The sequence below is a fragment of the Citrus sinensis genome, chromosome 4 (assembly GCF_022201045.2).
Source record: "Citrus sinensis cultivar Valencia sweet orange chromosome 4, DVS_A1.0, whole genome shotgun sequence".
In the NCBI taxonomy this organism is placed as follows: domain Eukaryota; kingdom Viridiplantae; phylum Streptophyta; class Magnoliopsida; order Sapindales; family Rutaceae; genus Citrus; species Citrus sinensis.
Window position 1 is genome coordinate 29,286,582 of NC_068559.1, and position 26,943 is coordinate 29,313,524.

Below are 26,943 nucleotides of genomic sequence, written 5' to 3' on the forward strand. Positions count from 1 at the left end.
TCATGCTTTCATCCATTTGGGCACAATCCATCTGTCCTTTGAACACGCATCAAAATTATAAGGCAATTGCTCATACTTATAGCCTGGTATTGCTGTTTGCACGGAGCAAGGTATTGCTGCCAGTGTAGACAGATTATTGTTTTTCCTCGACTAATACTATACACTTGGAATGTATTGATGAATTCTTTTTCCTCTTATCATATTTAACTTTTGGGTTTGATAGTCCCTTTTGTAGGATCTACACTTTAAAAGTTAAATTTGGCATATTGATGAGGTCGTCCCTTTTTTCCATTTTACTTTCTTTCTCATAATTCACTGTGTCATGCAGAACTCTAGTAATGAGAATCTGTTTCCAAGTTTTCAGTTGGCATTATCCTCAAGGACCTTTTCACTTGCAGAAGGAGCTAGGCCTTAAGTATGAAACTCTTTACAAATAATTGTCTTTACTGTACATTTCTTGAGTTGCCAAAAGATTTTGTGGCTATATTGTGGCCATACTGCATGATTCTCAAATTGCATTACAGAATTGTCTTCCATTCACAGTTCACATCGCCATGAAATTTGGAAATTCTAGCAAAGTCTGCAAGCTGTCTTGCTTTCATAGGCAAGGTTGATAGATTTAGTAATGAGGATCTTAATATAGTGCTTAAGCTGAAAAGTTGTTGTTTCATCTACCATGAATAATTTAATCTGACATTTGTCTCAAAGCTGTGCAACTTTCTAGTTGACGAAGCTTCACTTCTTGGCAGCGCCACTGCAACCATCACGGTGGAGATCCCTCCCTTACTTTATCCATGTGTATGATTATCCTCTCTTCAAAAACATACAACATCCCCGCTCCTGTTCTTTCTGTGAAAACTTCACTAGTAGATAAAACGGTAGGTGATAAACGATGTTAGACCTTGTTTGCTTTAGTTTATTTTTCAGAAAAAGCACCATGAAGGTTTAGTAATGCACAAGGTTTAATTCTGAATCAAAGAAAATGTATCAGGTCGGTCCATTTTACAATTGATTGGTGATTCCAATTTACAGGCTGATAAGCCTGTGGTGGTCTAGTGGATCATGTTAGAACTGTTTATGGTCAAACGAAGACAATGAAGATGCTTTGAAGTACCTATCAGCAATAGAAAGGACAGAGAGCCAATCTAAAGAATCAATTGCTACCTTGATAGTGAAATTTGTTGCGAGATCATCAGATGTGACCTTCATTTTCGTTATCTTACTTCAATGCTGTAGTTTGGCTTCCAGTGGGACAACAATAGTGACTTTTGAGATCCTTTTGCAGGAAGATTCATCTGGTATAAAACAGCAGTTGCTTAAAGAGTTCACGCCTTCTGATGGGTTCCTATCGGCAGCTCAGTTATTCACAGAATCTTGTCATGGAGTGACTACCTTCTCTGCTTTTTCCTTTTTTCCCATTCGTTTTCTTCATTAAACTTCACCCACTACATAACATTATAAATGTGCAGTTTTGAGCCTTCATTAATCACAACGGACAACGATGTTTCACCCATTGCATTTGGAAATCAAACAGATCCTTTTACATTGGCGGAGGAAACTCCAAATCTCCTAGGCGTTGATGAGCTTTTAGATTCTGTAAGTTAGCCTTGTCATCGGTAAATTGCCATTGTCTTTTTTGAAATAGGGTCATTCTATTCTCATGGACAAATGCAAGAATGACCATTGGCATCGTTACTTCAACTGAATCAATTCTGACAAACAAGATCGTATATGCAGGTTTCAAATAAGACGCCTCAAGTGGGAAGGTCATCAGTCTCAACCCCAAGTAACATGCCATATAACGAAATGGCGGGCAACTGTGAGGCTCTTCTGATGGGAAAGCATCAGAAGATGTCTGTTTCCATGAGTTCCCAGGCCTACCAGAGTTCAGTTTCCATTTCTGCTCCAGATTACATGAATGCAACTTATAACAGGACGCCTTCTTCCCCTAATGAGCCGGTTTCCTTTCAGGTACTTCCTTGCATAACAAGCATGTGCATGCCTGCATCGCATAAGCGCATGTTATCTCAAATTGTCTGCCAACCGAACGCAGGGTGGAAATGAATTGTCTAATGAAGACAACGGTGCTGTTTTGCAAATCCAATCTGCTAATTCTCATTCAATGCCTTTACCAACTGACCATCAGCAGCAGCCACACTTCTTCCGGCTACCACCATCAAACCCATATGATCATTTCCTTAAGGCTGCTGGTTGTTGAGTGTTGACGCCATGCCACTGTGATTGAATTATCAGTTTCAAAAATGAGGATGAACATATAAATGTCAAAACCATCATCATCAACTTACTAATTTCTTCCCATCTTTCATTCTTTGAAGTGGAATTTTTCCTCTGACAGAAATCAAAACAGCCGCAGTACAATTGCCTATCATATACGCGGTTGTACATTGATTTTTTCCCCCCTTTTTTCATGCTTCAGTCATCAGCTGGCAGCTGCAGTCCACCTTTTAGTGCTTGTAGAGAGATAGCATTTTGGTTAGAAGTGGAGTTAGTGAAGTTTAAGCAGGAAAATTTTCAATTGCATGTTTTGTTTGTAATTGTACGCGGAGCCATCTAATTTGACCTGTCCGAACGTCTGTGTTTTGGCCATTTTACAAAATACAAACTTAATAGTACAAATTCCATTTGCTAAAAGCCATTTAAAAATTATATACATGGACCAACGCTCGCATGTACACCAAATGATGATTATGACTCCGAATAGTTTTTTCATTTAAACAAAATAATATTCATTTTATTTTTGTTTGGAATAAACAAAACACTAATGATTATGACTCTTAACCCATTGAATAGAAAATAAAACCATTTTTCATTTTTCCTTTTCAATCTTAAATATCTTAGAGCTTTTAAATATGACAATTTCACAGCGGACCCATCCGCGACTGGATACCACGCGTTAATGAGGGCGTCTTCAGCTGTGTATAACAATATTTGTTTTAATTTAAAAAAATAATAATAATAATAATTAATTAATTAGCCTCCAAACCAAACATGTCCCTTCGCACTTCTCGTAGTTTTCTCCTTGAGTCTCTCTAAACGATTAATTATCACTGTCTAGAAGCTTCTCCGTGTATTACAAAACGTAGCTGACTTCACTTCAATCCTCGCTCTTATCAAAGTTGATTCATTTTCAGTTTAGTCTCAATGGAGGAAGTCGACGAGGAGCCGAAAAGTCAAGCACCTGGTGAATTTCTCAACTTGATCTTCAAATTAAATGTTAAAAAGATTCAATTTTTGGAGTTTTTTTCTCTCACTTAAGTGTTTTACTGCAACACCCAGATGAGACTACTTTTTATCTTTTAAGTTCCCAGATGCAGAATTGTGTAATGTAAATTGCTTCTTTAGCTGGCGCTATTTACGGGCAAACTTTTGGTACTATGTTACAGGGGAAGTTGGTGAAAGCGAAATAGTTACTGAGGATGCTGCATTCGTGCGCGGTGAGCCTCCTCAAGATGGCGATGGGCCTCCAAAAGTAGATTCAGAAGTAGAAGTTCTTCATGACAAAGTTACGAAGCAGATCATTAAGGAAGGTCATGGCCAAAAGCCCTCCAAATATTCAACATGCTTCTGTGAGTATCTATGCCTCCATCTATTGCTATGTTGTAAATTATTCAATAGCCCTTTAATTAAGATATTAGTATCATCGTTTGATCACAATCATGATTTATCGACATTTATAGTTATCATGTAGTTACATTCATTCAATTCTGTGTATGCATCTGAGTAATTTTGTACCTGCGACAGTGCACTACAGGGCATGGGCGGAAAGCACCCGGCACAAGTTTGATGATACATGGCTTGAACAACAACCACTTGAAATGGTTTTAGGAAAAGGTATTTACCTCCCTGATTATTTTTTAAAATATTTGTTGTGTTTTGTAAAGGCCTTCATTTTTTTTTTCAGTTAGTTTTTGTCTGTCTGGGCTCTGGACATTATGTTTATCTGAGTCAATGGGCTGCATTGATGAAGCCGGTGGTTGAATTTACAATATTCATAAATTCAATTCTTGTGTGATGTTGATTGCATATGGAATCATTAAAAGCATGCATAGTCAATCTTACTAGATGCACGATTTGAAACCGGAGAATGCACTTATTCAAGTCAGGGATCTTATTGGGGAATACACAATTATACATGTATGAGTATCAAAACCGTTCTATGGAGAAATCAAGTATTTTTTTTCATTTAAAACTTTTTTTATTGGACATTTTATGGAATATTGATAGTTTTAATTCTGCGACAGAGAAAAAAGAGATGACTGGCTTGGCTATTGGGGTGTCCAGCATGAAGGCTGGTGAACATGCACTGTTACATGTGGGCTGGGAATTGGGTTATGGAAAAGAAGGAAGCTTTTCTTTCCCAAATGTGCCTCCCATGGCAGACTTAGTATATGAGGTTGTGCTCATTGGCTTTGATGAAACCAAAGAAGTAAGTTGTTCTGAATGGCTTTTTTTCCCAGAAATTGACAGGGGGTGATCTATGTAGGTTGCTAATTACACGTGTCTGTACATTTCGTATAGGGGAAAGCTCGTGGTGACATGACTGTCGAAGAAAGGATTGGTGCAGCAGACCGAAGAAAGATGGATGGAAATGCCTTATTTAAGGAGGAAAAACTGGAAGAGGCCATGCAACAGTATGAAATGGTTACATTCTTTCATATTCCTGAGTATTTTGTTCCGGCATCTTATTTCTACAGATTCCCCCCCCCTCTCCTTAAAGTTTTTAAGGGCTATTGTTTGTGTAGGCCATAGCTTATATGGGCGACGACTTCATGTTCCAGTTGTTTGGGAAGTACCGGGATATGGCTTTGGCTGTTAAGAATCCATGCCATCTTAACATGGCAGCATGTCTATTAAAGCTCAAACGTTATGAAGAAGCCATCGGGCAATGCAGCCTTGTAAGTAAATGATTTGAGACCTCTTAGGTGATATTCTAATAGTCTTTTTAATTTTAGAATTTTCCGAGCCGCTCATGTTGAAAAATGAAAGGCAGAGGCCTGAAATTTTTTTGTTTGATTTTTTGGTGCTAAACAAAATATTATTATAACTGGAAGGAACAATTAGTAAAGAAGCATGCACAGCTAGTTGACTAATGAATCCACAGACCAGACTCTTTGCGGAGCATAGTAAACCAGCAAAGGCCTTACTAAATCAAGGCTTGAAATAAACATAACTGAAGCTGACTTACCAAATTGATGGGAGTAATGACGTGTCTTGAAAGTAGTTGGTGCTTGCTTCATAATTTTAGGGTCAAGTTGATTCTTGGTAAGATTGGGGGAAGTGTGTTTGTGTTCCTTTGGGGTATTTGGGAATCAAATCTGATTGTCTTATTTTGCCACATTTATCTGTGCTGCTTTCAGCTAATTCGACTTCACCATATTGAGTTGTCCAGAAAATGATATCATTGTCTGCGGCTCCAACATTTCGGCATTATCCTGCCATCTCTCTCTTTCATAGACAAACTCAGACAGTCAAACTCATTTATGTTAAACCCTATGCACATTGAACTTCACCCTCTCTGGGATTGCATGATGGACTTGCAGGTATTGGGAGAGGATGAAAATAATGTGAAGGCCCTTTTCAGACGAGGAAAGGCCAGAGCAGAACTTGGGCAAACAGATGCTGCCCGGGAAGACTTTCTAAAGGCAGGTAAATTTGCACCTGAAGACAAATCAATTGCACGGGAGCTTCGTTTGCTCGCTGAACATGAAAAAGCTGTATACAAGAAGCAAAAGGAGATCTATAAAGGAATTTTTGGACCAAGGCCAGAGCCTGAACAGAAAAAAAATTGGTTAATTATCTTTTGGCAATTGCTGGTATCATTAGTCCTCGGACTCTTCAAACGCAAGAGAGTGAAAGCTGAATGATGTGAGGTCTGATCAGCCAAATGTGACATAAATATTGACGTACCATGTCAGTGATCTGGATAAATTCAGTAGACTCGACTAATGTTACATTTTGTTTTTTGTTTTTTGGAACTCATAATGCACATGGATATATTTGTGGAGCTTGACCAGATTCCCCATATCCATATAAATGCTGGTTTTTTTTGGTATATTGATTGGATTCCTCATAACCATATAAATGCTGGTTTCATATAAAAAATTGAGTTTGGAGCAAGAAAATTTTATGCCCAGTAACAGCAGTTTATGAAGCAGCAGCACTAATTTAGTTCATCGAATTGCAACTGAGACTCTGAGAGTGAAAACTTGTGTTGTTTTATGGAAGCAATTCCTGAAACTTAGTTTATCGAATTGCAACTGAGACTCTGAGAGTGAAAACTTGTGTTATTTTATTGAAGCAATTCCTGAAACTTAGTTCGTTCAAATTCTTCATGATGCATGCATGTAGCTGGATTAGAAATTGAACTGGATGTGAACGCTTTCGGAATTCTTTCTGTTAACCCGAATGCACATAAATTTTTGAAACAATTTTAATCCTGTTGCTACAATTTTGCAGCTATTTAGCTATTTTATTGGGTTTGTACTTGCTGTTTTGCTGTTTTCTTGGGTGAAAGGAAAGGCTAGCTGGATAAACAAGACAGGGATCGCCCGCTCGGCAATGCTACCTTGGGAGGAGACAAAACACTATAACAATTGAAACTCATATTTGAATTTTCGATATATGAACAAGATTTCTATGGAAGAGTTGGTGAACATTGTTGTTCAACTGCTTTTTTCAATTCTTTAAAATCGCAAGAATTAAATTTCTAATTTTAAGAAGGAAGAGAAAATCGCAATAATTAAAGAAATTTTTTTGAGTTATCATCAGTTAAAAAATAAGATTACAATATAATATTTAATTTCAGCAATTTAATTTTATTAGTGACACGTTAATGAATCCTTAAAAGCCTAAAAAGATTAGCAAAGAAATGATTAGGAAAGGATTCGAATCTAATAAATAAAGCAAAGGGTTTTCTCTTCTAATGAAAGTTTTATGTACATAATTTCATTTAGCATTTAGACTAGAGTTTGGTAAAAACAATATTAAAGCTGAAAAAAAGAAGATAAAAATAATATAAAACTATAATCATATCCAATCTTTATCATAGGATTCATGATAAACAACATAACATAAGACTGTTCGAACTAGGAAGCAAAAGAATCTACACAAATTCTCAGATTCTGAAAAGAATCTACCATGATTGTTTGGGCATGGCCATCCACGCAAAGTAAGCACAGACAAACATTTGAGATATGTATACATAAACGGCAAATGATAAGCTCATCAACACCAAATCTTTCCAGTCACCCTTCTGCTGTGGACTCAAATTCTCCTTTAAATTCTTCCCAAACTTCTCGGCTCCACTGAAAAGTTGTGAAAAAAGCTGCATGCTGTTTCTTTTTTCTTCTTTCTCTCTCTTTGTCCTCGATGTATCAACCGGTTCAGGGCTTTGACTAGCTAGAAGGACAACAAGTCTTGGACAGTTTTTGCTCTTCAGCTCTGAATGATGATTTGAAGTTTTTTTGGTAAGAAAAGAATGACCAAATGATAAAGCAGCCATCGAGAGGCAAAACAAAAGCTTTTACAAAATGATGAACTTATAAAAATGGTTTGTTTTGTTTAGACCACATCATGGTGTAAATCAATCTCTCTCGTCTCGAAGGCAATACAACGCAAGAGGAAATATCTTGTATGAATTTAATAGCTACTAGTGAGGCAGGGAATGGATAAGAGCCCAAATTTGGGTGCTTGTAATTAAGCCATGCTGGACATATAGCCAAAAAATATGGTCCCAAAAAAATTACTATGATACAAATTTGTGCATAAGCTTTGTTTGTATAAACATGTGTGAAATATTAATATTTTCACCACATATTCCAAGTAATTTATTTATTTTTATTTTACAAAAATGTGGCGCATTTGACAATAATATTAACCGTGATTTGTACAAAACAAAGTTTGCACAAAATTTTAATACATTTTATGCGTGCTGCAAAAATTGTATAAAAAAAATAAAGAAAGAAATAAGTCTGCATTTAATAGCTCCGTTTCAAACTCAATAAGAGTAAGAAGTTCTAATAAAAGGAGAATTTTATTTTTTAAATTTCATAACTGGAAAAAAAAATCATTTGATTTATAAAAAAAATCTTCATTTTCCCAATTTATTAAGAAAAAACAGAGTGCTAGTGAGTTTAAATTTTGGATTCGGGAATTAGAATTAAGAATCAGAATCAAACTCATACTTATTTGCTAAAATATAATAAGGAATGAGAATCATCCAGCACCCTACTTCAAAAATCAAAATTGAGAATTGAGAAACTCCCTAAAAGTACCCCACTTAAATTTTATTATTACAATTTTATCCTCTATGAAATATTAAAAATTTATATACAAAAAAAAATTGAAAATCACGACAACCCAAAACTCAAAATTTATTTCACCAACAATCGAAGTTGCTTCAGAAGAAATCAAAATATCAATCATCAATCTCATCGCTCAGCACCATCGGAATCACTTTGTCGATTGTTGCTCAACACCGATGGTGTTTTTCACTTGTTGATTTGAAGATGAAGAATAAATGGAAAAGAAGAAGAAAATAAAGAAGAGAAAAATGAAAAAAAAAATAAACACAAAGAAAAAGAGAAGAAGAAATGAAGCAGGAGAAGTAAAAAAGAGAGAGAACAAATCGGAGAAGAACAAATTAAAAAGAAAAAAGAGAGAAAACGGAAAAAAGGTCAAAAGAGAGAAAAATACTAACAAAAAGACAAAAGAGGAGAAAAATATATTATTATTATTATTATTATTATTATTATTATTGTTGTTGTTGTTGTTGTTTTTACTAATTGTTCACAATAATTTTTTTAAATAGTAATAATTATAATTACTATAATAAATAATGGAAATAATGATAATGATATCTAAGAGTATTTTTTTAAATAAAATAAAAACATTAATGAAAATACAATTCATCTTAATTTAAATTTTTTCGGATGAAGATCAAGTGGATAATTTATTCTGATTTTATTCACTTTTAATTATTAATTAACAATGTAACCTGAGAATATTACCTTTTTTTTTTCTTTCGAGTGTTGTTTTTTTCTCTTGCGTGAAAATGGAATATTCCTTTTGACTAAAAAATAGAGAGAAAAAGAAAATTCGTAGAAAACTTACACGTGCGGTCAATTTTTGACATGTAATCAGAATTTGCGGACCCCACTTACCAAAATCGAACGGCAATTATAAAAGTAGAGTAGTCAAAGAAATTGTAAACAAGCTGACGTCAAATATCCCATACTGTGATTAGTCATAAAGTCAAACCGGCCTCTCTTTCTTCGGTTATGTCTGCCACGAAGCGCAGATACCAACACGCCGAGATCTGGTGAGAAACTGTAATAAGGAAACGTATTGGGCAAAAGTAGAGATTTTTAATATTTACGAAGAAAAATTATCTTTCGTATACTCTAAATTTACGTTTTTATTAATAATATTATAATATTTTAAGAATGTATTAATTATCTATATTAAATTGACAAAAATTATCTATCGACCACTAAATCATTAGTTGTTGTTTGAAAGTTAACAGAACTATATCGGATTGACGATTTTACCTTTAAAATTTATCACTTGTATACTCTTAAAATCTCTTATTATCATTTATATACCCTTAAATCATTACTTGTATTATATGAAAAGATCATATTACCCCTCTAATGTCATTATATTTAAACGGCAACTAACAGTTTGGTAGACGACTGATATACTCTTAACGTGTTGTAGTAAATTTGATAACGGAATAAACTAAAGGTATACGATTGATAATTTTCCTATTTATGCACGTTTCAGTGTAGGCATCTAATTTAGTTCAAAATTAAAGACGGTCGGTCAATGGTGTTAAAGCCTTATCCATGTCGACCCAACTATGGCTCCGTGAGGAGATGAGAGCAAAAATTGTCATGCCTGTAATTAGGGACATAGTCATAAATTTAATTGGGCTATGACACATTTAAAATATAATATAATTTTAAAAATTTATATTTATTTTAGATTTCATTTGTTTTAATTGATTTTTTAATGAATTTCATTTGATAAAGGCGGTTCTCTTGTTGTCTTTATTAATTTTCATGAAATTATATATAATAGCTAATCAAATTACTTATAATTAGATATTTAAGTTAGGGGCAGTATAAACTTTTTTTAAAATTACATGTGGCACTTTCAGAATTTCACAATTCACCTAGGGCATTTTTATAAATAATAAATAAAATATATTTTTTTAAGATAACCATAAAAAAAAATTAAAAGCGCCCTCGCTGGTCTTATGTTGGCTACGCCCTTACTAGTAATTTTACTTTTATCTATATATATATAATCATTATCAGGTGCAAACGCCCCCCCTTTTTTTAATGTGGACATACTTTAAAACCATACAATTTTAAAATATTAAAAACTAAAAAGTATTAAAAATTAACACTCTTAAACCTTGCGGTTTTAAAGTGTGTTCGCATAAAAAAAAAAAAAGGACGTTCACACTAGAAAAGAACTATATGTGTGTGTGTGTGCGCGCGCTCGCATTAGGCTAAACATTCTTCTATCCGATGCAAGCTAACACCGCGGTAATCATCAAAAAATTTTTGAAATGCAAATTTTGAATGCAGTCGGAAAAGTAAAATAAATTTTAAAATGAAATAACATGCACTACAGTCCATAGAAATATTACGATAATTTTTCTTGTTTAAAACATTTTAAAATTCACTTCATTGAATCAAGCTACACATTTTACACAACAATACAATAATGAGATAAAAATTAATCTATTATAACAATCAATTGGTTAAGACATTGTATTCTCGTGTTGAAGAAGCGGATGATACTGTCAATCTTGTGCAACGCCAACAGATGTCATGCACATATCCAATTTGAGGTCGAAAGGGCAGTGGCGAAGCTAACACCATATTTTGGGGTGAGCTATTAAATTTATTTTTATTTTTTTATAAGTATTAATAAAGAAAAATTCATAAATTATAATTAATTATTATTATTTTCAAAAAGCTAACCTTGGCTGCAACCCTTAGCTTCGCCACTGCTAAAGGACATTTCATCGACTGTTTGATAACATTCTCTTTTAACAAATTTTTATCCTTAATAAAATTTCACATATACCATTACATATATTACATATACCCAAACTATTATTATTCAATTCAAAAATAAAATCAGTAAATATATAAGATAATCATTGTTATAATGAGTTTTTAATTTACATTTATAAGTTTTTTGAATAATTATTATATTAAATTACTAGTTTTACCTTCCATATACAAGTCTTATGTTTCATTTTCATAATTTATTTTTAAGTTTACACTTATTGTTCATATTCAAGTTTTATGTTACATTTGTAAATTTTTATTTTGTTCACCAATAATATACCCATTCACCACGCTTATATTAATTTTTTTTAATCCTCCATTTATAAGTCTTATGTTTCATTTCATTTACAATATTTATGTTTTATTCTACACTTAATATTGATTTACAAGTTTTATATTATATCTATAAATTTTTGTTTTGTTTAACAATAATATATTAATGTATCACTCTTATGTTGATTTACACAATTTATGTTTTATTTCATATTTAATATTAATTTATAAGTTTTGCATTACATTTGTAAGTTTTTATTTTATTTACTAATAACACAACTAGTTCACTATTCATATGTTAATTTACTTATCTTACCTTCTATTTATATGTTTAATGTTTTATTTACATAATTTATGTTTTATTTACATTTAATGTTGATTACAAATTTTATGTTAAATTTACATGTGTTATACTTCATTTACATCATGTTATTGATGTCGTAAATTTAAATCACGTAATCATAAAATGACCCTATAGTGTAATGTGTGATTTAATTATTTTTTGTCAACATTATTGAATTGTGAATAAATTAAATAATATTATACGACAACTTCATCATAACTTTAAGTATCATTTGCTGTAGAATCTAGTTTATATTTTTAAAATTCTACAAAATGTTATCATAGTTTTAAAGAATTGGCTATATGAGACCGAGATGTGGGTGAGCCCAGATCCATAAATTTGCTTCTTTAACTTTCATCTGAAAAAAGAAATGAAATTTATAAAGAAAAAAAGAAAAAAAGAAAAAAAAAAACTCTAAAAACAACACTACCCACTTTGCGTGTCCAAACAAGTCTCTATGTCACCACCAAAGTGTTGACTCTTATTAAACGACAGTTCCACTTTATTTATTAATCGTATTTTGACCACACCTAAACCAAATTCCTACTCCTCCATCTCAACCTCCCCGTCGCCGCTTCATCCCTGCCGTCCGTTCTTTCCTCATCTTGATTCGACGGTAAATTAGCCTCTGCCTTTTTCTCTTTAAAACAACCTAGCTTTTTCTTTGCCATATTCCCATATTTTAGCTGATTTTTTGGGAAATTAAAAGTTACCTACTTGATAATTGATCTTCAAAGGTCTTATTTTTGCAAAAGTTTGCTTTTTTATTTTACCCATTGTTATTTTACTATCAGAAAAAAACCCTAGATGCTGGGTTGCATGTTGTATGTTTATTATGAATTTGGGGGAATAATTAGGGTTTCAAATTTTTACCCAAATCTTGTTTGAATCGTTGTTATTGTTGAAGATTGTTGTGTTACTTCCTTAGAAATGAAGAGATTGAGATCAAGCGACGATCTTGATGAGAAAAACACAAGCAAGGACTCAGCGACCCCTAACCCTAATCGTTCGTCGTCGTCGTCGTCACATCGTAGCTTTTACTACAAGTCAGACAATGTGCGTAAGGGCTTGGTTTCCCCGTCATCATCGTCGAGGTACGATCGTGATCGATCTTTAGACGAAGATAGTCGGATGGTAAGAAAAAGATCGGATCATGATTTTGATTCATTTGATAGCAGAAAAGGTGGGTTTGATAGATATAATAATAGAGATGGTGGTGGTCCTGCTAATGATAGAGCCATTCATAGGTCAGAGAGTTTTTGTGGGCCCAGAAGAGAATTCCCTAAAGGGTTTCGGTCCGAGAGAGACCGTTCGCGGAGAGAGGGGACCGTGTCTTCGTGGCGAAGATTCGGTTGTGGGAGTAAAGAATTTGGAAATGGAAACAAGGAGATTGAAGGGAGTAGTAGAGAGGAGAGAGTTGGCAGTGGGAAGGGATTGAGGGATTTTAAGAAGTCTCCTAGCTGGTCTAGTGGAAGTAAAGAATTTGGAAATGGAAACAAGGAGTTTGAGGGGAGTGGTAGAGAGGAGAGAGGTGGGAGTGGGAAGGGATTGAGGGATCTGATGAAATCTCCCAGCTGGTCTAGGGATTCAGGGAGTGAGCAGTCAAGGGTGAGAGGATTGGTGGATTCGAAGTCCAAGTCAAAATCAAAGTCTAGATCATCGCCAACATGGTCAAAGGACTCTGTGGGGAGCGAGCAAGCGAAGACTGTGGAGGTTGTGAAGAAGACTGAGGAGGTTAAAGTTGAGAGTGGCAGTAGTAGTGAGATGGAGGAAGGTGAGCTTGAGCCTGAAGCTGCGTGTGGGATGGAGGAAGGTCAGCGTGAACCTGATTCAGCTTCTGTAAGGTTTGAAATTGAAAATGGTGCAAAAGAGAGTAATATTGGGGGGGTTGATAGTGATAGTAAAGAAGTTGAGGATGAAGAAAACATGACAAAGGATGTTGGGAAAGAGGGAAATGAAGAAAATCTAAGTGCAAGTGAAGGGAAAAATGATGGATTACATGAAACTAATGAGTTGCCAGAGAGTGAGAATTTAAATGCTGGCAGTGGTGATAGTGGGGACGAAAAAGAGAATGTGGTCGCTGGTGAAGGTGGAAAGGGACAGGAAGAGGATTTGGGAAAGGGTGGTGACTTCAAGGAGGAGGGAAGTAATGATATGGTTGTTGAAAAGTCTGTGTGTTTAGAAGAGGCAAGCAAGGAAGAAAAGGTGATTGATCTTGAGGTAAAGACAAATGAGGAACTTGAAGTGCCAGAGTCCAATAAAGACCAAATCTTGCAGGAGAATGGGGGAGATAAAGTGAATGTGTTTGAAACAGAGGGGTTGATCCAAAATTTTAAGGATAAAGGCAAGAGTGTGGCTGTCTCACCAAGCCATATTGCAGGGGCTGCAGAGGATGGTTCAATGGTTGAAAGAGAAACATTGGTTACTGTGACATGGAAAGCTGATGATATGGAAGGACCAAGTACTAGGGGCTTTGATTTGTTTACGAGCTCTCCTGTTAGAAAACCAGAGGAGCGAGTAGAAATGGTTGCTAACAACAAAGCGAAAGATGAAAAGCTAGAACTGGAGCCACTTGATCTTTCCCTTAGCTTGCCTAATGTCTTGTTACCTATTGGTGCCTCCCAGGCTCCAGGCTCTCCAAGCCATGGGAGGAGTGGTCAGTCCTTGACAAACACATTTCGTACAAACTCTGATGGGTTTACAGCATCTATGTCTTTCTCAGGCTCTCAGTCATTTTTTCATCATAATCCAAGCTGTTCGTTGACACAGAATTCCATGGATAACTTCGAACAGTCAGTTCACAGCCGTCCAATATTTCAGGGAATTGATCAAGCTTCTCAGGGAGCTTGGCACGGACAGTCTCAGAATGAATCGAGTAGGCATAAAGAAATGCCCTTGTATCAAAAGATTTTGATGAATGGAAATGGCTCGATTCATCATTCTCAGACATCGTTACAGGGTATTCCAAATGGTCAACTTGCTCCAGGGCAACATGTTAGGGTTACTGAAGGAACTGCTAAAATGCCCAATGGACTTGAAAGACAGTTGAGTTTTCAAAAACAGATTGATGTTCGATCCCCTTCCAATAGTGTTGGATCACATGACATTGGTTCAAATTATAGTTTTGAGAAGCGAGCAATGAGAGAAAAACATGGTGGTGGTAACCTGTACAGAAGTAGTGGCCAGAAAGAACAAGAACTTCTCATAGGTGGAGCTGATTTTGTTGAGACGATCATCAGTAGGATAGTTTCAGATCCTCTTCATGTAATGGGTAGGAGATTTCATGAAATGAATGGACAATCCATTCAATATTTTAAGGAGAGCATCCGTGAAATCATGTTAAATGCAGATAAGAAGGCACAACTATGTGCATTTCAGAATGCACTGCAGTGTCGATCTGACATGACCATCGAGGTGCTCTTGAAGTGTCATCGGGCTCAACTAGAAATCTTGGTTGCTTTGAAAACTGGTCTGCCAGAATATCTTCAGCTTGACAGTGGTATTACACCAGCTGATTTGGCCGAGATTTTCCTGAACCTAAGATGCAGAAATCTTACATGTCGAAGTCCTTTGCCTGTGGATGAATGTGACTGCAAGGTTTGTGCAAAGAAGAATGGCTTTTGCAGTGCTTGTATGTGTCTTCTGTGTTCAAAATTTGACATGGCATCTAATACATGTAGTTGGGTAGGGTGTGATGTTTGTCTTCATTGGTGCCATGCGGATTGTGGGTTGCGGGAATCTTATATCAGAAATGGACGTAGTGCAACTGGGGATCAAGGGTTAACTGAGATGCAGTTTCATTGTGTTGCCTGTGATCATCCTTCTGAAATGTTTGGTTTTGTGAAAGAAGTTTTTCAACATTTTGCAAAAGAATGGTCAGCTGAAAGAATGTCCAAGGAACTTGAATATGTGAAGAGAATTTTTTCCGCCAGCAAGGATGTGAGAGGAAGAAGGCTGCATGAAATTGCTGATCAGATGTTAGTTAGACTGTCGAACAAGTCTGACCTTCCAGAGGTTCTCAATTATATCGTTAGTTTCCTGACTGGTAAGTTTTATTAGTTATTAGTAGCAAATACTATTAATGCGATTCTAGATATTCTTGCATATTTATATAAATGATGATTCGCCAATGACCTTTTGGATTTTCTTTAGAATGGAGATCGGATGGCTCGCATAACATGAATTAAAATGAATCTTATGGCAATTTGGTGGTGTTTGATTTACATTTTGCAGGTTTAAAGTGCATAAAACTTTAATTCCCAGTGCTTTAGCTTGGGCACAATGTTCTGAATGAAAAACTTTATTGATGACTTGTAAGAAGAAATGGAAAACAATGGTTCTAGTATGGGACTTTTTGTGCTTTGTGTTGTGTATGTGTTTCTTTTTTTTCCCTATGTTTGGCTGAGCTACACCTCCTAGACTGCTAAATATTTGCTATTTATTTTCTTCATTGTGATTGCAGATAGTGAATCTTCCAAGTTTGCCAGCACTGGTATTGCTGGGCCTAGCCATGACGCCTCGTGGCTCAAATCTGTTTATTCAGATAAACCTCCTCAATTGGAAGGATCAGCTAGCTTACTTCCAAGTTTCCATGTTGACCGGAATGATAAATGCACCTTGGACTTGGAGCTGCGAAAAGGTGCTGAAAAGGAACCACTTTTTGATGAATTGGAGAGCATTGTGAGAATTAAACTGGCAGAGGCTAAAATGTTCCAAGCACGTGCTGATGATGCAAGGAGAGACGCTGAGGGCCTGAAACGAATTGCAATTGCAAAGAATGAAAAAATTGAAGAAGAATATACTAGTAGAATCACAAAATTGCGTCTAGTTGAGGCTGAGGAAGCACGCAAACAAAAGTTAGAAGAATTCCAGGCTCTGGACAGAGCTTATCGGGAATATTCTAGTATGAAAATGAGAATGGAAGATGATATTAAAGATCTTTTGTTGAAAATGGAAGCAACAAGACGAAACCTTGCCATGTAATTGGCAGGTAACTTTGTCATATATAGCACAGGAACTTGTATGTCTTAAATTGTGGTTTCAATATGTCTTAGGTTTTTGATTCGTAGGTCTAACTTTCAATCTAGTAGCTATATTTCTCTTCTGCTGCTAACCAAAATGTGTAAATAGACTGCATCTCTTTATTCTATGACCAGTACCAATGTGGAAGAATTCTGAAAGAGATTGTAGTTGTATGTTTTTGGGCTGCTTTTCCATGTGCATTGCTGATTTTGTTGGATGCAATCATAAATGAATAGAGTTGCTCATCCTTGTGTAATTATTTAACTTTAAGATGTATTCTGTTGCTTTTAAGTATTATGTGCAGGATAAACACGGCATATTGCCAATCAAAATTTCACCAAAACTCGTCCTCTACAGGCTAATTGGTCATTCCGTGTTAAAAAATTCTAGTATGTCTGGTCTTTGCTCTCTCTGTTATGGACCTGTGGTTTGAGACTAATTTTATGATTTTGATTTTATTATTATTATTATTATTATTTTGGATCCAACTACGTTGCACCGTGGGTTAGGTACCCTAGTTGTTTGTCTTTTAGCAAATTTAGCGTTGGATTGCAAATAAATGAAATTAACGGTTGAGATTAAACATAACAAGAAAGGGGAGCATCATCTTTCTCCCCTCGTCGGAAGTGTACGAAGCAATCAATGTTCTGAAATAGGGTTTTGACACCAAAAAACAAGGGATTCACCTATAGGCAACGTGCGAACAAAGACGAATAGGGTTTTCCTCGGTAGAATTAGGGCTGTATTTGTTGGGTAAGCTTAGATTAATAGCTGTCGTCAGTTGCAGTTGTTTGTAGGGGAATATAACCATTTGAGTGGTGGTGGAGTAAAGCGAGTAGAAGTATCCTGGGGCAAAGTCTGTGGAGACTTGTATTTAGAGCTCATATATACTCGCAATTTTGTATCAATCAGTGCTAAAGGAGTGCCCAACTATAAGGTAAAGCTAGGTGGTGATGATGAATATTCATATTTTGCTATTATTTTGTGTGTGTGTGTGTGTGTGTACAAAATTATTTGACTGCAGTTGTCTGTCTGGGTAGGCACGAACAAGGAGAAATGGGCATAGGATGTTAGGTATGGTTGTCAAATAGAAATTGGGAGGAAGATATAGAAAATGGGAATATGTTATGCTCTGAATTTGGATACGGAAGCAATTTGTGAACTGAGGATAAGAAACCTTAATCGTGGAAAAGAGATTTTGTTCGAAAGCACTCTACAATCAAGTGGGCATTAGTTTAGTAATCACTGTATAGACATATGAAAAAGTGGGTAATCTGAAATCTTAGTATTAAAGCACCATACTTTTCTTAATTTTGTACTAATAATAGTTCAAACACAATCTTCGCAACTTTCATATCAAATCTTACCCCTACCACTACTTCCACACTCCCAACAAGATGTTTTCAACCATTAGTTGCATACTCTGATTTGTTGGTCTTTTAAATGTGTTGGTTGTTAACAAACCTCCATCATATCACATGTGTTCTTTTATCAAACACTTGTTTTCCTATAGGTGACTGCCGCATTACCTTTTCGTCAGCTTATTGACAATTGTCTCTTTATTCAATTTGCGGCCATCATATCAAATCGATTGATCGGTTTACAAAAAAAATCTTCAACAAAATCACAACTCGTACAATCTTATTAAAATACAAAAACATTCACGTACTTTGTACACATCCTTTCCTCCCTCCATTTATTTTTTCTCCCCGCTAAATGTTTTTCCGCCGCGTCTATATTTCCATTAACAATTTTTTCATATTCAACTTTAATTTAATAGTTTAAGTCCTTATTTTTTTAACTATTACAGAACCCAATACTTGCACACCGATAATTCACTAATTCAGTTCCAACCTTCACTTGCATAAACCCCTTTATCGCATGTGCTGCGCGTTTAGTTGTTAAGAAATTTTTTCCTGCTCCTTCTACTCTCTACCCCTATTACTGGTTTATTATTAGTTGACCGGCCCATTACCGACTTGTCCAGTTACTTCCAGCACCTGTTCGTTGGATAATATCCAACGGCCATATAGCTAGACGCGGCCTATCATTTTTTAGTGGTGTAACCTAAAGACTAATTTGAATTAGTGGTTTCATACTAAATTAGCAATAAGACGTTTTCTCAAATTGTCATTCAAAGTGACTCATTTGATCATAAACACACACCTGGGCACAAAGGTTACACGGCCATATTGCTCCAACAATCTAAGAACAATAAAGCATCTGACAAATTTTTATCTAATCTTCATCTTCATCTTCATCGAACTCAGAATCATCAGTAGCCTTCTCACTCTCTGAGTCACTTAGCACATACCTTGCCTGCCTACGATTTGCTCTCTGTGGTCTAGCTTTAGGCGGCAGAACTTCAGCAACTTCTTCAGACGTGGACGGAGAAGAGCCTGACGGTTCTTCAATTGTACCAGCCCTGCCCAACATGGAACCACTCTTTTTATTAAATGGAGATGCCCTCATCTTCCTCACTTTTTTTTCTGGGGAGCTTTCTGTGGGCTTCAACATTTCTGTCAAAAGCCTCTGGCCTAATGATGCCTCAGGCTGCTGCTTCTTGGCTGGCCCTCTCTTCTTTGTTTCTGCAGCAGGCTTAGCTGCCTTAGTGTTTCCAGCAGCCTTTCTCCCTCCTTTCTTTCCTGCTTCTGGAGCTGCTATCTCAAAAGCTTCATCATCATCAATAATGATTTCATCCTCACTGTCAGAAGTCTCAACCGTCACTGCCTTCTTCTGGGCAGCAGTCCTTTTGCTGGGTTCTTTCTTCTTGGCTGGAACTTGAACCTTTTCAGTCTCCATTACTGTGAGAAATGAAATAAAATAAGTTTGATAGCAACATTCCATCAAATTATAATCCTTCTTAGTTGCTGAAGATAACTCATAATTTCTTTTGAAACAGATGGTTTCAAAAGACTGCAAACCAATTTTTCATTTTTTTCCCATAAAAAGTATTGTACATGTCAAATATTCAAAAAGTGCTCACCACCAGATTGATCAGGGGAAGGTTCGAGTTTAGTTGAAGCTAGTTGTTCATTTAATTTAGCAAGTCTTTGCTTCAAATCTGGCACTTCGTCCTCCTCCTCATCATCAAGCTGATAAACATGAAAAATAAAATCATTGAGTACTGAAGAGATGTCGGAGGAAAGAATGAAAAATAGAGACAACAGCAGACCTTTTCAGCAGGAGCCTTCTTTAATCCTGCTCTGCCTTTAGGTTTGACCACCTTAGTAACATTATCTGATGAAGCAATAAAAAGAAAACAACAAAACATTTCGATCAGTTAACCCAGTATATTAAAAATCAAAAGGAAAGTCCAAAACAAGAAAGATTCAACACGCACCCATTTCTCCCATGGCTTCAGTAGCTCTCGCATTGTTGGATTTCTTGTCATTCTTCCTTGCATTTTTGGGTGCTCTTTTAGCAACAATTTTTGGACCAGCATCACTATTCCCATTGCCTTTTATCTTCATTCTTTCCTCCTCCGCACGGGCATCAGATTTGTCTAACTCCTGAATCATACACAAGATGATCAGACAAGAAGAGCAAGGATTAATATAACATCGTCAGAAGGAGAAATGGTAATTTTGGTCCATACATCAAGTTGCATATCCAGAGCATCAAGATCTTTCACCCATAAAGACTCTGGTGTTGCTTTTCTTAAATCATCAACCTCCTCATTGAGTTTATCCCTATCAGCCAATAACCCCTGAACCTTTTCAAGAGTCAAGGTTCCAATAGCCATCGAAAGAAGATAGTCATAGTCAATACTTTGTACTCCATTGACAACCTCCGGGTTCTCTTCAGATTCTTCAGTTTCATCAGTAGCCCCAGCAACGACTGCTTCAATAGACTTTGAATTCTTTGGAAAAGGAGTGAAACCTTTCTGTCGTAACTCAAGTAACAGATCAGTTCGCTTCCTGTTGTTCACAACTATCTCACCATTCACCACCCCAAGGATAAACCGAACCTTGTTTTCCAATTTCAGCAACTCCAATTCAAGGTTCTCTAGTTGAACTTTCTGCATCCATCAGAAAAGAGATTAGCTATCCTAACATGAAACAGTTGAACCAAGTATATCGTGGTATTCACCACGGCCCAAATGTTCTTACCTTTCTTTTTTCATAAAATTCAAGCCTTATGTGGAAAAATTCCTCAAGAACTGTACATTGGAAATTAAAAAGATAAGTCCCAATCACATTTATTATGTACAGCAGATTTTATCTGAACAAGGTGACACTTTTTAATAAAGTGTAATACAACATTGTAATACTGGCATAGATTTTAACTCACTCTGTTCTGGGGTGTCATATTTCTTGATGACTCCTTTTGAATCAAACAGGTGCATGTTACTTGTGCTAATAGTAGTAGTTAGTTTAAATTTCTTCAAAAGACCCTCCTGTTTGGTCCGCATCATGCTCTCCTCTGACAAGAAAACTTCAAAATCAACTGTTGTATCATCACTGTACTGTCTGAATCCCTGCAAACCAAACAGAATTGCAAGTTGAGAAAGAAGATGCAGAACTCTCAAAAACAACTCTTAGAAAATAATAAAATTTACCCGAATAAAGGAATCATTCTGGTCTATTATAGATTCCAGAAATTCCCTGTAGTCTTGAGTCCACCTACGAATTGGAAGCTCTTTGATCCTGAGAGTTGTTTCATTAACTTCCTCTATAATTCCAGTAACAGTGTAGGTAACCCCAGCTTCCTTCGAAGCAGTCTTTTCAATAGTTCCTCTAAAACCTCTATACCAGGGATGCATAGGCTCCATCATCTCACCATTCAACAGGCGTCTCACGTTTGCAACAATGTCTCTGGGATTGTAATTAGGTATGTAAGAGCTCCATCCAGTTCCAATCCCCTCACTACCATTGACAAGAACAGTTGGTATGATCGGCATGTACCTATAACACAATGAATTAGACAAGCTTGATTAGTCTAGAATTCCACAATTAACATGCTGAAATCTTTGCTCTAAGAAATAAAAGAATTACCATGTGGGTTCAATTTGTTGTCCATCCTCATTTAAGTAGTCCAGAAGCTTGTCATCATCCTTGGGAAACAAAAACCTTGTAATAGGAGAAAGCCGGGTGAATATATATCTGGCACTGGCAGCATCTTTGCCTCCCTGTAAAGAAACAGATTGTGCATGCACATCAAAATTAAGTAAAGAGAACAGAATAGCAGCAAGTACAATTCGATAACAAAAAGTGAGATGAATAATTAAATTCTCACCTGGTTACGAGTGCCAAATTGGCCATTAGGCTGAAGAAGGTTAATGTTGTTGCTGCCCACAAAATCCTGTGCCATACCTAAGATGGTGCTGGCAAGACTTTGCTCACCGTGATGATAAGCAGAATGCTCGGAAACATAACCAGAAAACTGAGCAACTTTCGCTTCTTTGATAAAGTTTCTCTTGAAAGAGCAGAAAAGGATTTTCCTTTGGCCTGGCTTCAGGCCATCAACCATCGAAGGAATTGACCTTTGAAGATCCGCCATGGAAAACAGTATTAGTTCCTTGTTAACAAAGTCACTGTATTTTATGTATTTCTCTTTCTGATCAAGGTGATTGCCCGGCTGCAAACCAAAAATAATGTGAATGCCTTAACACTTCTACTTGAAAAATGAAAAAGAAATCTGCGTACAAATTCAAATAGTCAAACCTCAAACTGCAGGAGCCATTTCTTCCTTGCTTCTATCTTCTTCTTGCTGAATGCAAGTTCAATTGCTTCCCCATCTTGGTCATCTTCCCACACAAAATCTTTCTTGTGCAAAGTAATATTTTGGAAATATTCCTTCCCTTCCTTAGAGGTACTAGTTCCCAATCCCTGTAAGGTTATAGATATTAATAGTATTACAGAAGGAAGAAAAACATTTAGAAGCGATGGTTGATAGTACAAAACAGAAAATACTATACTTGACAAACCTTATAATACTTTATTGACCAGCTACTTGCATTTCCCCCCAAACTTTCCTTCCATGCCTCATAATCAGGCATGGAATAAAATGATAATACTTTCCCATTCTTGTTAGTTGCCTATACGGACAATAAATACAGAAAGATCGTCAATTGATTTAAAAACACAATCCACCTGTTATGAAGAACTTGTTAGAAAGTAAGTGCATCAACCTTCACAATTGGTGTAATAAACTCCACTAAGAAAGATGGAATCTTCAGCAATGATGGCCAGAAAGAATGGATGAAATTGATCAAGAGGCCTTTGATGTGGGATCCATCATGATCCTGTGCCAGCATAAAACAAAATGTTGTTATCCAAGCAAATATTAAAATAAACCACAAGAGAAAACTCATAGGCGCTAAAAGAACCTGATCAGTCATTATCATCAAATGCCCATATCTCAAACTCTTGACATTGTTGTATTCAACACCTTGCTTCAGTCCGAGAATCTTCTTGATATTTCCAATTTCACTGTTGTTCAAGACTTGATTACTGCTTGCTTCCCTCACATTAAGCAGTTTACCTCTCAATGGGAAAACACCAAAACGGTCCCTACCCACGACAGATAGCCCAGCCATCTGATGATTATTTGATTGTGTTAGAATTTCTAAAATTTAACGACAGAACAAGAAGATACAATGTTGTTCAAATGGATCATATGAGCGATTAAGAGAACATACTGCCAGAGCCTTGGCTGAATCTCCTTCTGTCAAAATCAAGGTACATTGTTCCGAGTTCCTCCCTCCAGCAAGGTTAGCATCATCCAACTTCGAAATCCCACGTACATCTTCTGTCTTTGTTCCATCATTTTTCTTAAGATCTTTGCTTTGCTTGAAATTTGCCCATGAGAGCAGAGTTTCCACAATGCCAGACTTTGCAGTGACTGCAATGTAATTAGCACACAAGAATGAACTAGAAATCATATAATGCTAGTGGATTTTGAGTTCTAGTTGGTAAAGTAAACAAATGATATAATGTAACAAACCTTTTTTCAGAAATTCTTCACTAAGCTCACATTTAGAGCCAAAACTGCTCTGTCGTAGGGTCAAAGTTTCTTTGGTTTGGGAATCAAAAGCTGGGTTGTCAATAAGGGCATTGACAAAAACCCATAAATGGTTCTTCACATTATGAGCTTTAACGTTGGCATTCTTGTTCTTCTTATTCACAACAGCCATCACATGGTTTGCAACCTGATTGGCAACATAATCTACATGGGTGCCACCCTTGATTGTAGCAATCCCATTCACAAAGCTGACCTGTTGAAAAGCCGAATTCATAAGCATACTCCTCATACCAAAGAAGTGCAACTACGAAAAGAAATTAGTATCAAATATTTTAAAATACCTGTTGAAACTGCCCTTCACTCAGGGTCACACATATCTCCCACCTTTCATTGACTCTCTCATGAAACCTGATCAAACAAATGAAATTGATAAGCAAATCCCACAAAGAATATGAAGGCGTCAGATATATTCAACTAAAAGTTCACATAGTAACCTTGTGACAGATTTTGGGTACATGTCAACATATTCTGCAAATGACTTTACAGGGACCCGATGCCCATTCAGTTCAACTTTCACAGACTTTCCAAGACAGCCAGCCAAATCAACTACCCGCTTTTTCATTAGTGCAACAACATCATCTTCGAGATGGGTCATGTTAAACTTTGCTAAGTCAGGCTTGAATGAAACCTTAGTCCAATTATCGCCCTCCTTGCATTTGCTAATGTTAGGCTCAGATTTCTTTCCCATGTTGTTTGTGAAAACCTTCAAATCAGCAGAAACAAGACGTTTATAAAAATCATCGACCATACATTCAATGCAAAAGCATTAAAATACTCCAAACACAAGGCTTGTCGATTATAAACAATCTACGATCACAAAAACCCTATTTCTATCCCACTCAAAATTTAGCAAATTATAACAAAAATCAGAAAATCCCCTAATCCCGAAAACCCTAAAAACATCAATCAATCAGTTGAATTAAACCCCAACGAAAAAATATGTAAAAACTCAGAGAAAGAAAGAAAGAAAGAAAGAAGATAAGGTAAAAGAAATCAAGAGAAAGTGCACCTGCTTGTACTTCTTCAGTCTCTTGCCATCAGCAGTCTCGATGATAAACTCTGTGGAAAAAATATTTGTAAGCTTAGCACCGTACCCGTTTCTTCCTCCAGTCGTTTTCTTCACATTATCATCGTAGTTACTGCTCGTCAACAAATGCCCGAATATCAACTCCGGCACATAAACTCCCTCTTCCTGATGAATCTCAACAGGAACCCCGTCTCCACTATTGTACACGCTAATTAGGTCGTGTTCTTGGTCAATCACCACTTTGACGGCGTCCATCTTGGGGTCTCTCTGCTTGTTATCGGCGGCGTTGACCAAGATCTCGTCGAATATCTTGTACAGCCCCGGCACGTACGAGATCGTGCGGTGGATCATCGTCTTGGACTCCTCCTCGTAGATCCAGAGCGCTTGCGTATGTTTCTCGATTGACCCGATGTAAGTGTCGGGTCGGAGCAGGATGTGCTCCAACTGGCTCTTCTTTTGGTACATTTCTTCTATCGTCTTGTTTGGAGCCGTGGGTCCCACGACGTTCGCATTGTTGCTGGTGGTTAACGGCAGTCTCTTATCCACCGTCATGATTAATTATCGGCTTCTTTAAAGTTCGGGCTCCGGATCGTTTCTTGAATAGGGTTTTAGGGAGATAAACCAGAAAAATCGATGGGTTTCTTGAAATAAAGAGAGAAATTGAAACAAGAACAACAAAAAGAAGAATATGAAATTGGTTTCTTTTTGTTTTCTTTTTTAGTTATCCAATTCTTGATTTCGAAGGTCAGGGTTTTTTTTTGGGGGGGGGGGGGGGAGAGAAAGAGAGACACAGAGAGGGTGTCTTTGAATCTTAGAGAGAGAAAGTGAGTAAATGAGGGTTTGAAACTTGAAAGGGAACATGAAGAGGACTGGGGGGCTAAACGGTCGTCAGGTTAAGGAGTGGGGATTTGAAATTTGAATTTGAGATTGGGAGGGAATTTGAAATTGAAGGACCGTGCCCTCATGCTACTATTGGGCTTTATGGATCCAATGTTTCTGGATTGTTCCGCGCTTCGGGCTTACACTTAGACTACAAGAAAATTATTTTAAGGGGACAAATATAAAAACAAAATGGAGTAATACGCTTTGATCAAGAATGGAGACTAAAAAGAAGGAATTAGAGAAATAAGAATGGTTTGTTTGAATATTATAAAAAAATAATAATGACAAGGGAAAAATTTGGTGCTAAATGAAGTGTTGTATATTGGAAAATTTAAAATTTAATGGTGTATATTAAAAAAAAGGAAAAAAGGTTAAATAGCTCAAGTTTATTCCACTTGTATGAATAAAAAGAATGAACCGCGATACTTAATCATTTCAATTTATTTCATTAATTTCTATTTTTCAATTAACTCTACCATAAATTTTAAAATAATTTTTATTTCTCTATATTCAGATGTCATGATTATTAACAACATGTTTAGAGCTAATTTTGTAATGATTTAGTTTTTAAAATAATTGTTATTAGCTGTGTTGTAAACAAAAAAAATTTTATGCGAAAGTATGACTTCCAATTAAAAGAAATAAGAAAGTAACATCCTCACTTCAGGTGAAAAATGTCCCAGCCATATAGAAGAGGTATCAAAATCTAAAGCTTTATGTGCTACCGCGTGAGTAGTAATATTACAAGTTTTTGGAAGAAATTGAATTATGAACCTATTTAAGTCCCTTAGGCTAGCTCGAATACTGGTTATTATCTAGAAAATTTATGACTTGGTCCCTTTCTTGTTTTGAGAAAGAACAACAACTTATTTGGAATCGGACTCAACAATCATTGGCAAGAACTTGATATTTTGAGCTACTTGAATACCTAAGTTTACTACTTCCGCTTCCATATAAGCCACTGTCCCTTTACATGGAACCATCTGAACTACTATTGCTACCACTTTGCTTCTAGAATCTCTGATCATTACTCCTAGCCCTGTTGTCTGGTTTGAAGATCTAATTGCAGCATCAACATTCACTTTGCACCACCCATTACGGGGAGGGAGCCATGTTTGCTGGTTGTTGTTTTGCTGCTTGATGACTGTTTGATCAGATGGTAAATTAACTCTTTGATAGGATTCCACAACTACTACAGCTCTCACAACTGATAATTGAGAATTTTCTTTCTTACCTTCAAAGATGAGAAGATTCCTAAAAAA

The 26,943-nt window shown here is 36.2% G+C and overlaps 4 protein-coding genes across 8 annotated transcripts; 3 read left to right on the forward strand and 1 right to left on the reverse strand.

Moving 5' to 3' along the window:
• The first annotated feature begins 280 nt into the window (after window positions 1-280).
• Window positions 281-2,874, forward strand: LOC102609214 (uncharacterized). Of its 3 annotated transcripts, XM_025100701.2 has the most exons (7): window positions 281-415; window positions 750-878; window positions 992-1,198; window positions 1,286-1,384; window positions 1,470-1,596; window positions 1,738-1,971; window positions 2,054-2,874. In XM_025100701.2, the coding sequence occupies exons 4-7, from the start codon at window positions 1,338-1,340 to the stop codon at window positions 2,216-2,218; spliced, it is 573 nt and encodes a 190-aa protein (XP_024956469.1). In that variant the 5' UTR covers window positions 281-415; window positions 750-878; window positions 992-1,198; window positions 1,286-1,337; the 3' UTR covers window positions 2,219-2,874. The 3 variants fall into 3 exon arrangements, with proteins under 3 accessions (XP_024956469.1, XP_052295422.1, XP_052295423.1); XM_052439462.1 differs by lacking the exon at window positions 992-1,198; XM_052439463.1 differs by lacking the exons at window positions 750-878; window positions 992-1,198 and having other exon boundaries at window positions 335-415.
• A 152-nt stretch (window positions 2,875-3,026) lies between these two features.
• On the forward strand, window positions 3,027-6,073 carry LOC102611591 (peptidyl-prolyl cis-trans isomerase FKBP42). Of its 2 annotated transcripts, none has more exons than XM_006482791.4 (7): window positions 3,027-3,202; window positions 3,405-3,587; window positions 3,763-3,852; window positions 4,263-4,447; window positions 4,540-4,662; window positions 4,764-4,916; window positions 5,562-6,073. In XM_006482791.4, the coding sequence occupies exons 1-7, from the start codon at window positions 3,163-3,165 to the stop codon at window positions 5,883-5,885; spliced, it is 1,098 nt and encodes a 365-aa protein (XP_006482854.1). In that variant the 5' UTR covers window positions 3,027-3,162; the 3' UTR covers window positions 5,886-6,073. The 2 variants fall into 2 exon arrangements, with proteins under 2 accessions (XP_006482854.1, XP_024956468.1); XM_025100700.2 differs by lacking the exon at window positions 5,562-6,073 and adding an exon at window positions 5,379-5,555.
• Window positions 6,074-12,172: 6,099 nt separating this feature from the next.
• LOC102611010 (protein OBERON 4) lies at window positions 12,173-17,010 on the forward strand. The gene is made up of 3 exons (XM_006482789.2): window positions 12,173-12,340; window positions 12,653-15,769; window positions 16,187-17,010. Exons 2-3 carry the CDS (start codon window positions 12,655-12,657, stop codon window positions 16,705-16,707), a joined length of 3,636 nt encoding a protein of 1,211 aa, XP_006482852.1. The 5' UTR covers window positions 12,173-12,340; window positions 12,653-12,654; the 3' UTR covers window positions 16,708-17,010.
• A 1,863-nt stretch (window positions 17,011-18,873) lies between these two features.
• On the reverse strand, window positions 18,874-25,648 carry LOC102610705 (DNA topoisomerase 2). 2 transcript variants are annotated; one of them, XM_006482788.4, is made up of 19 exons: window positions 24,782-25,647; window positions 24,207-24,475; window positions 24,054-24,120; window positions 23,695-23,965; window positions 23,390-23,592; window positions 23,078-23,287; window positions 22,880-22,993; window positions 22,676-22,786; window positions 22,413-22,577; window positions 21,985-22,326; window positions 21,744-21,877; window positions 21,308-21,653; window positions 21,040-21,226; window positions 20,859-20,908; window positions 20,345-20,767; window positions 20,090-20,258; window positions 19,922-19,986; window positions 19,733-19,841; window positions 18,874-19,550 (listed from the first exon to the last, which is right to left on the reverse strand). In XM_006482788.4, the coding sequence occupies exons 1-19, from the start codon at window positions 25,349-25,351 to the stop codon at window positions 18,985-18,987; spliced, it is 4,371 nt and encodes a 1,456-aa protein (XP_006482851.1). In that variant the 5' UTR covers window positions 25,352-25,647; the 3' UTR covers window positions 18,874-18,984. The 2 variants fall into 2 exon arrangements, with proteins under 2 accessions (XP_006482851.1, XP_024957398.1); XM_025101630.2 differs by having other exon boundaries at window positions 22,880-23,287; window positions 24,782-25,648.
• Window positions 25,649-26,943: the final 1,295 nt, after the last annotated feature.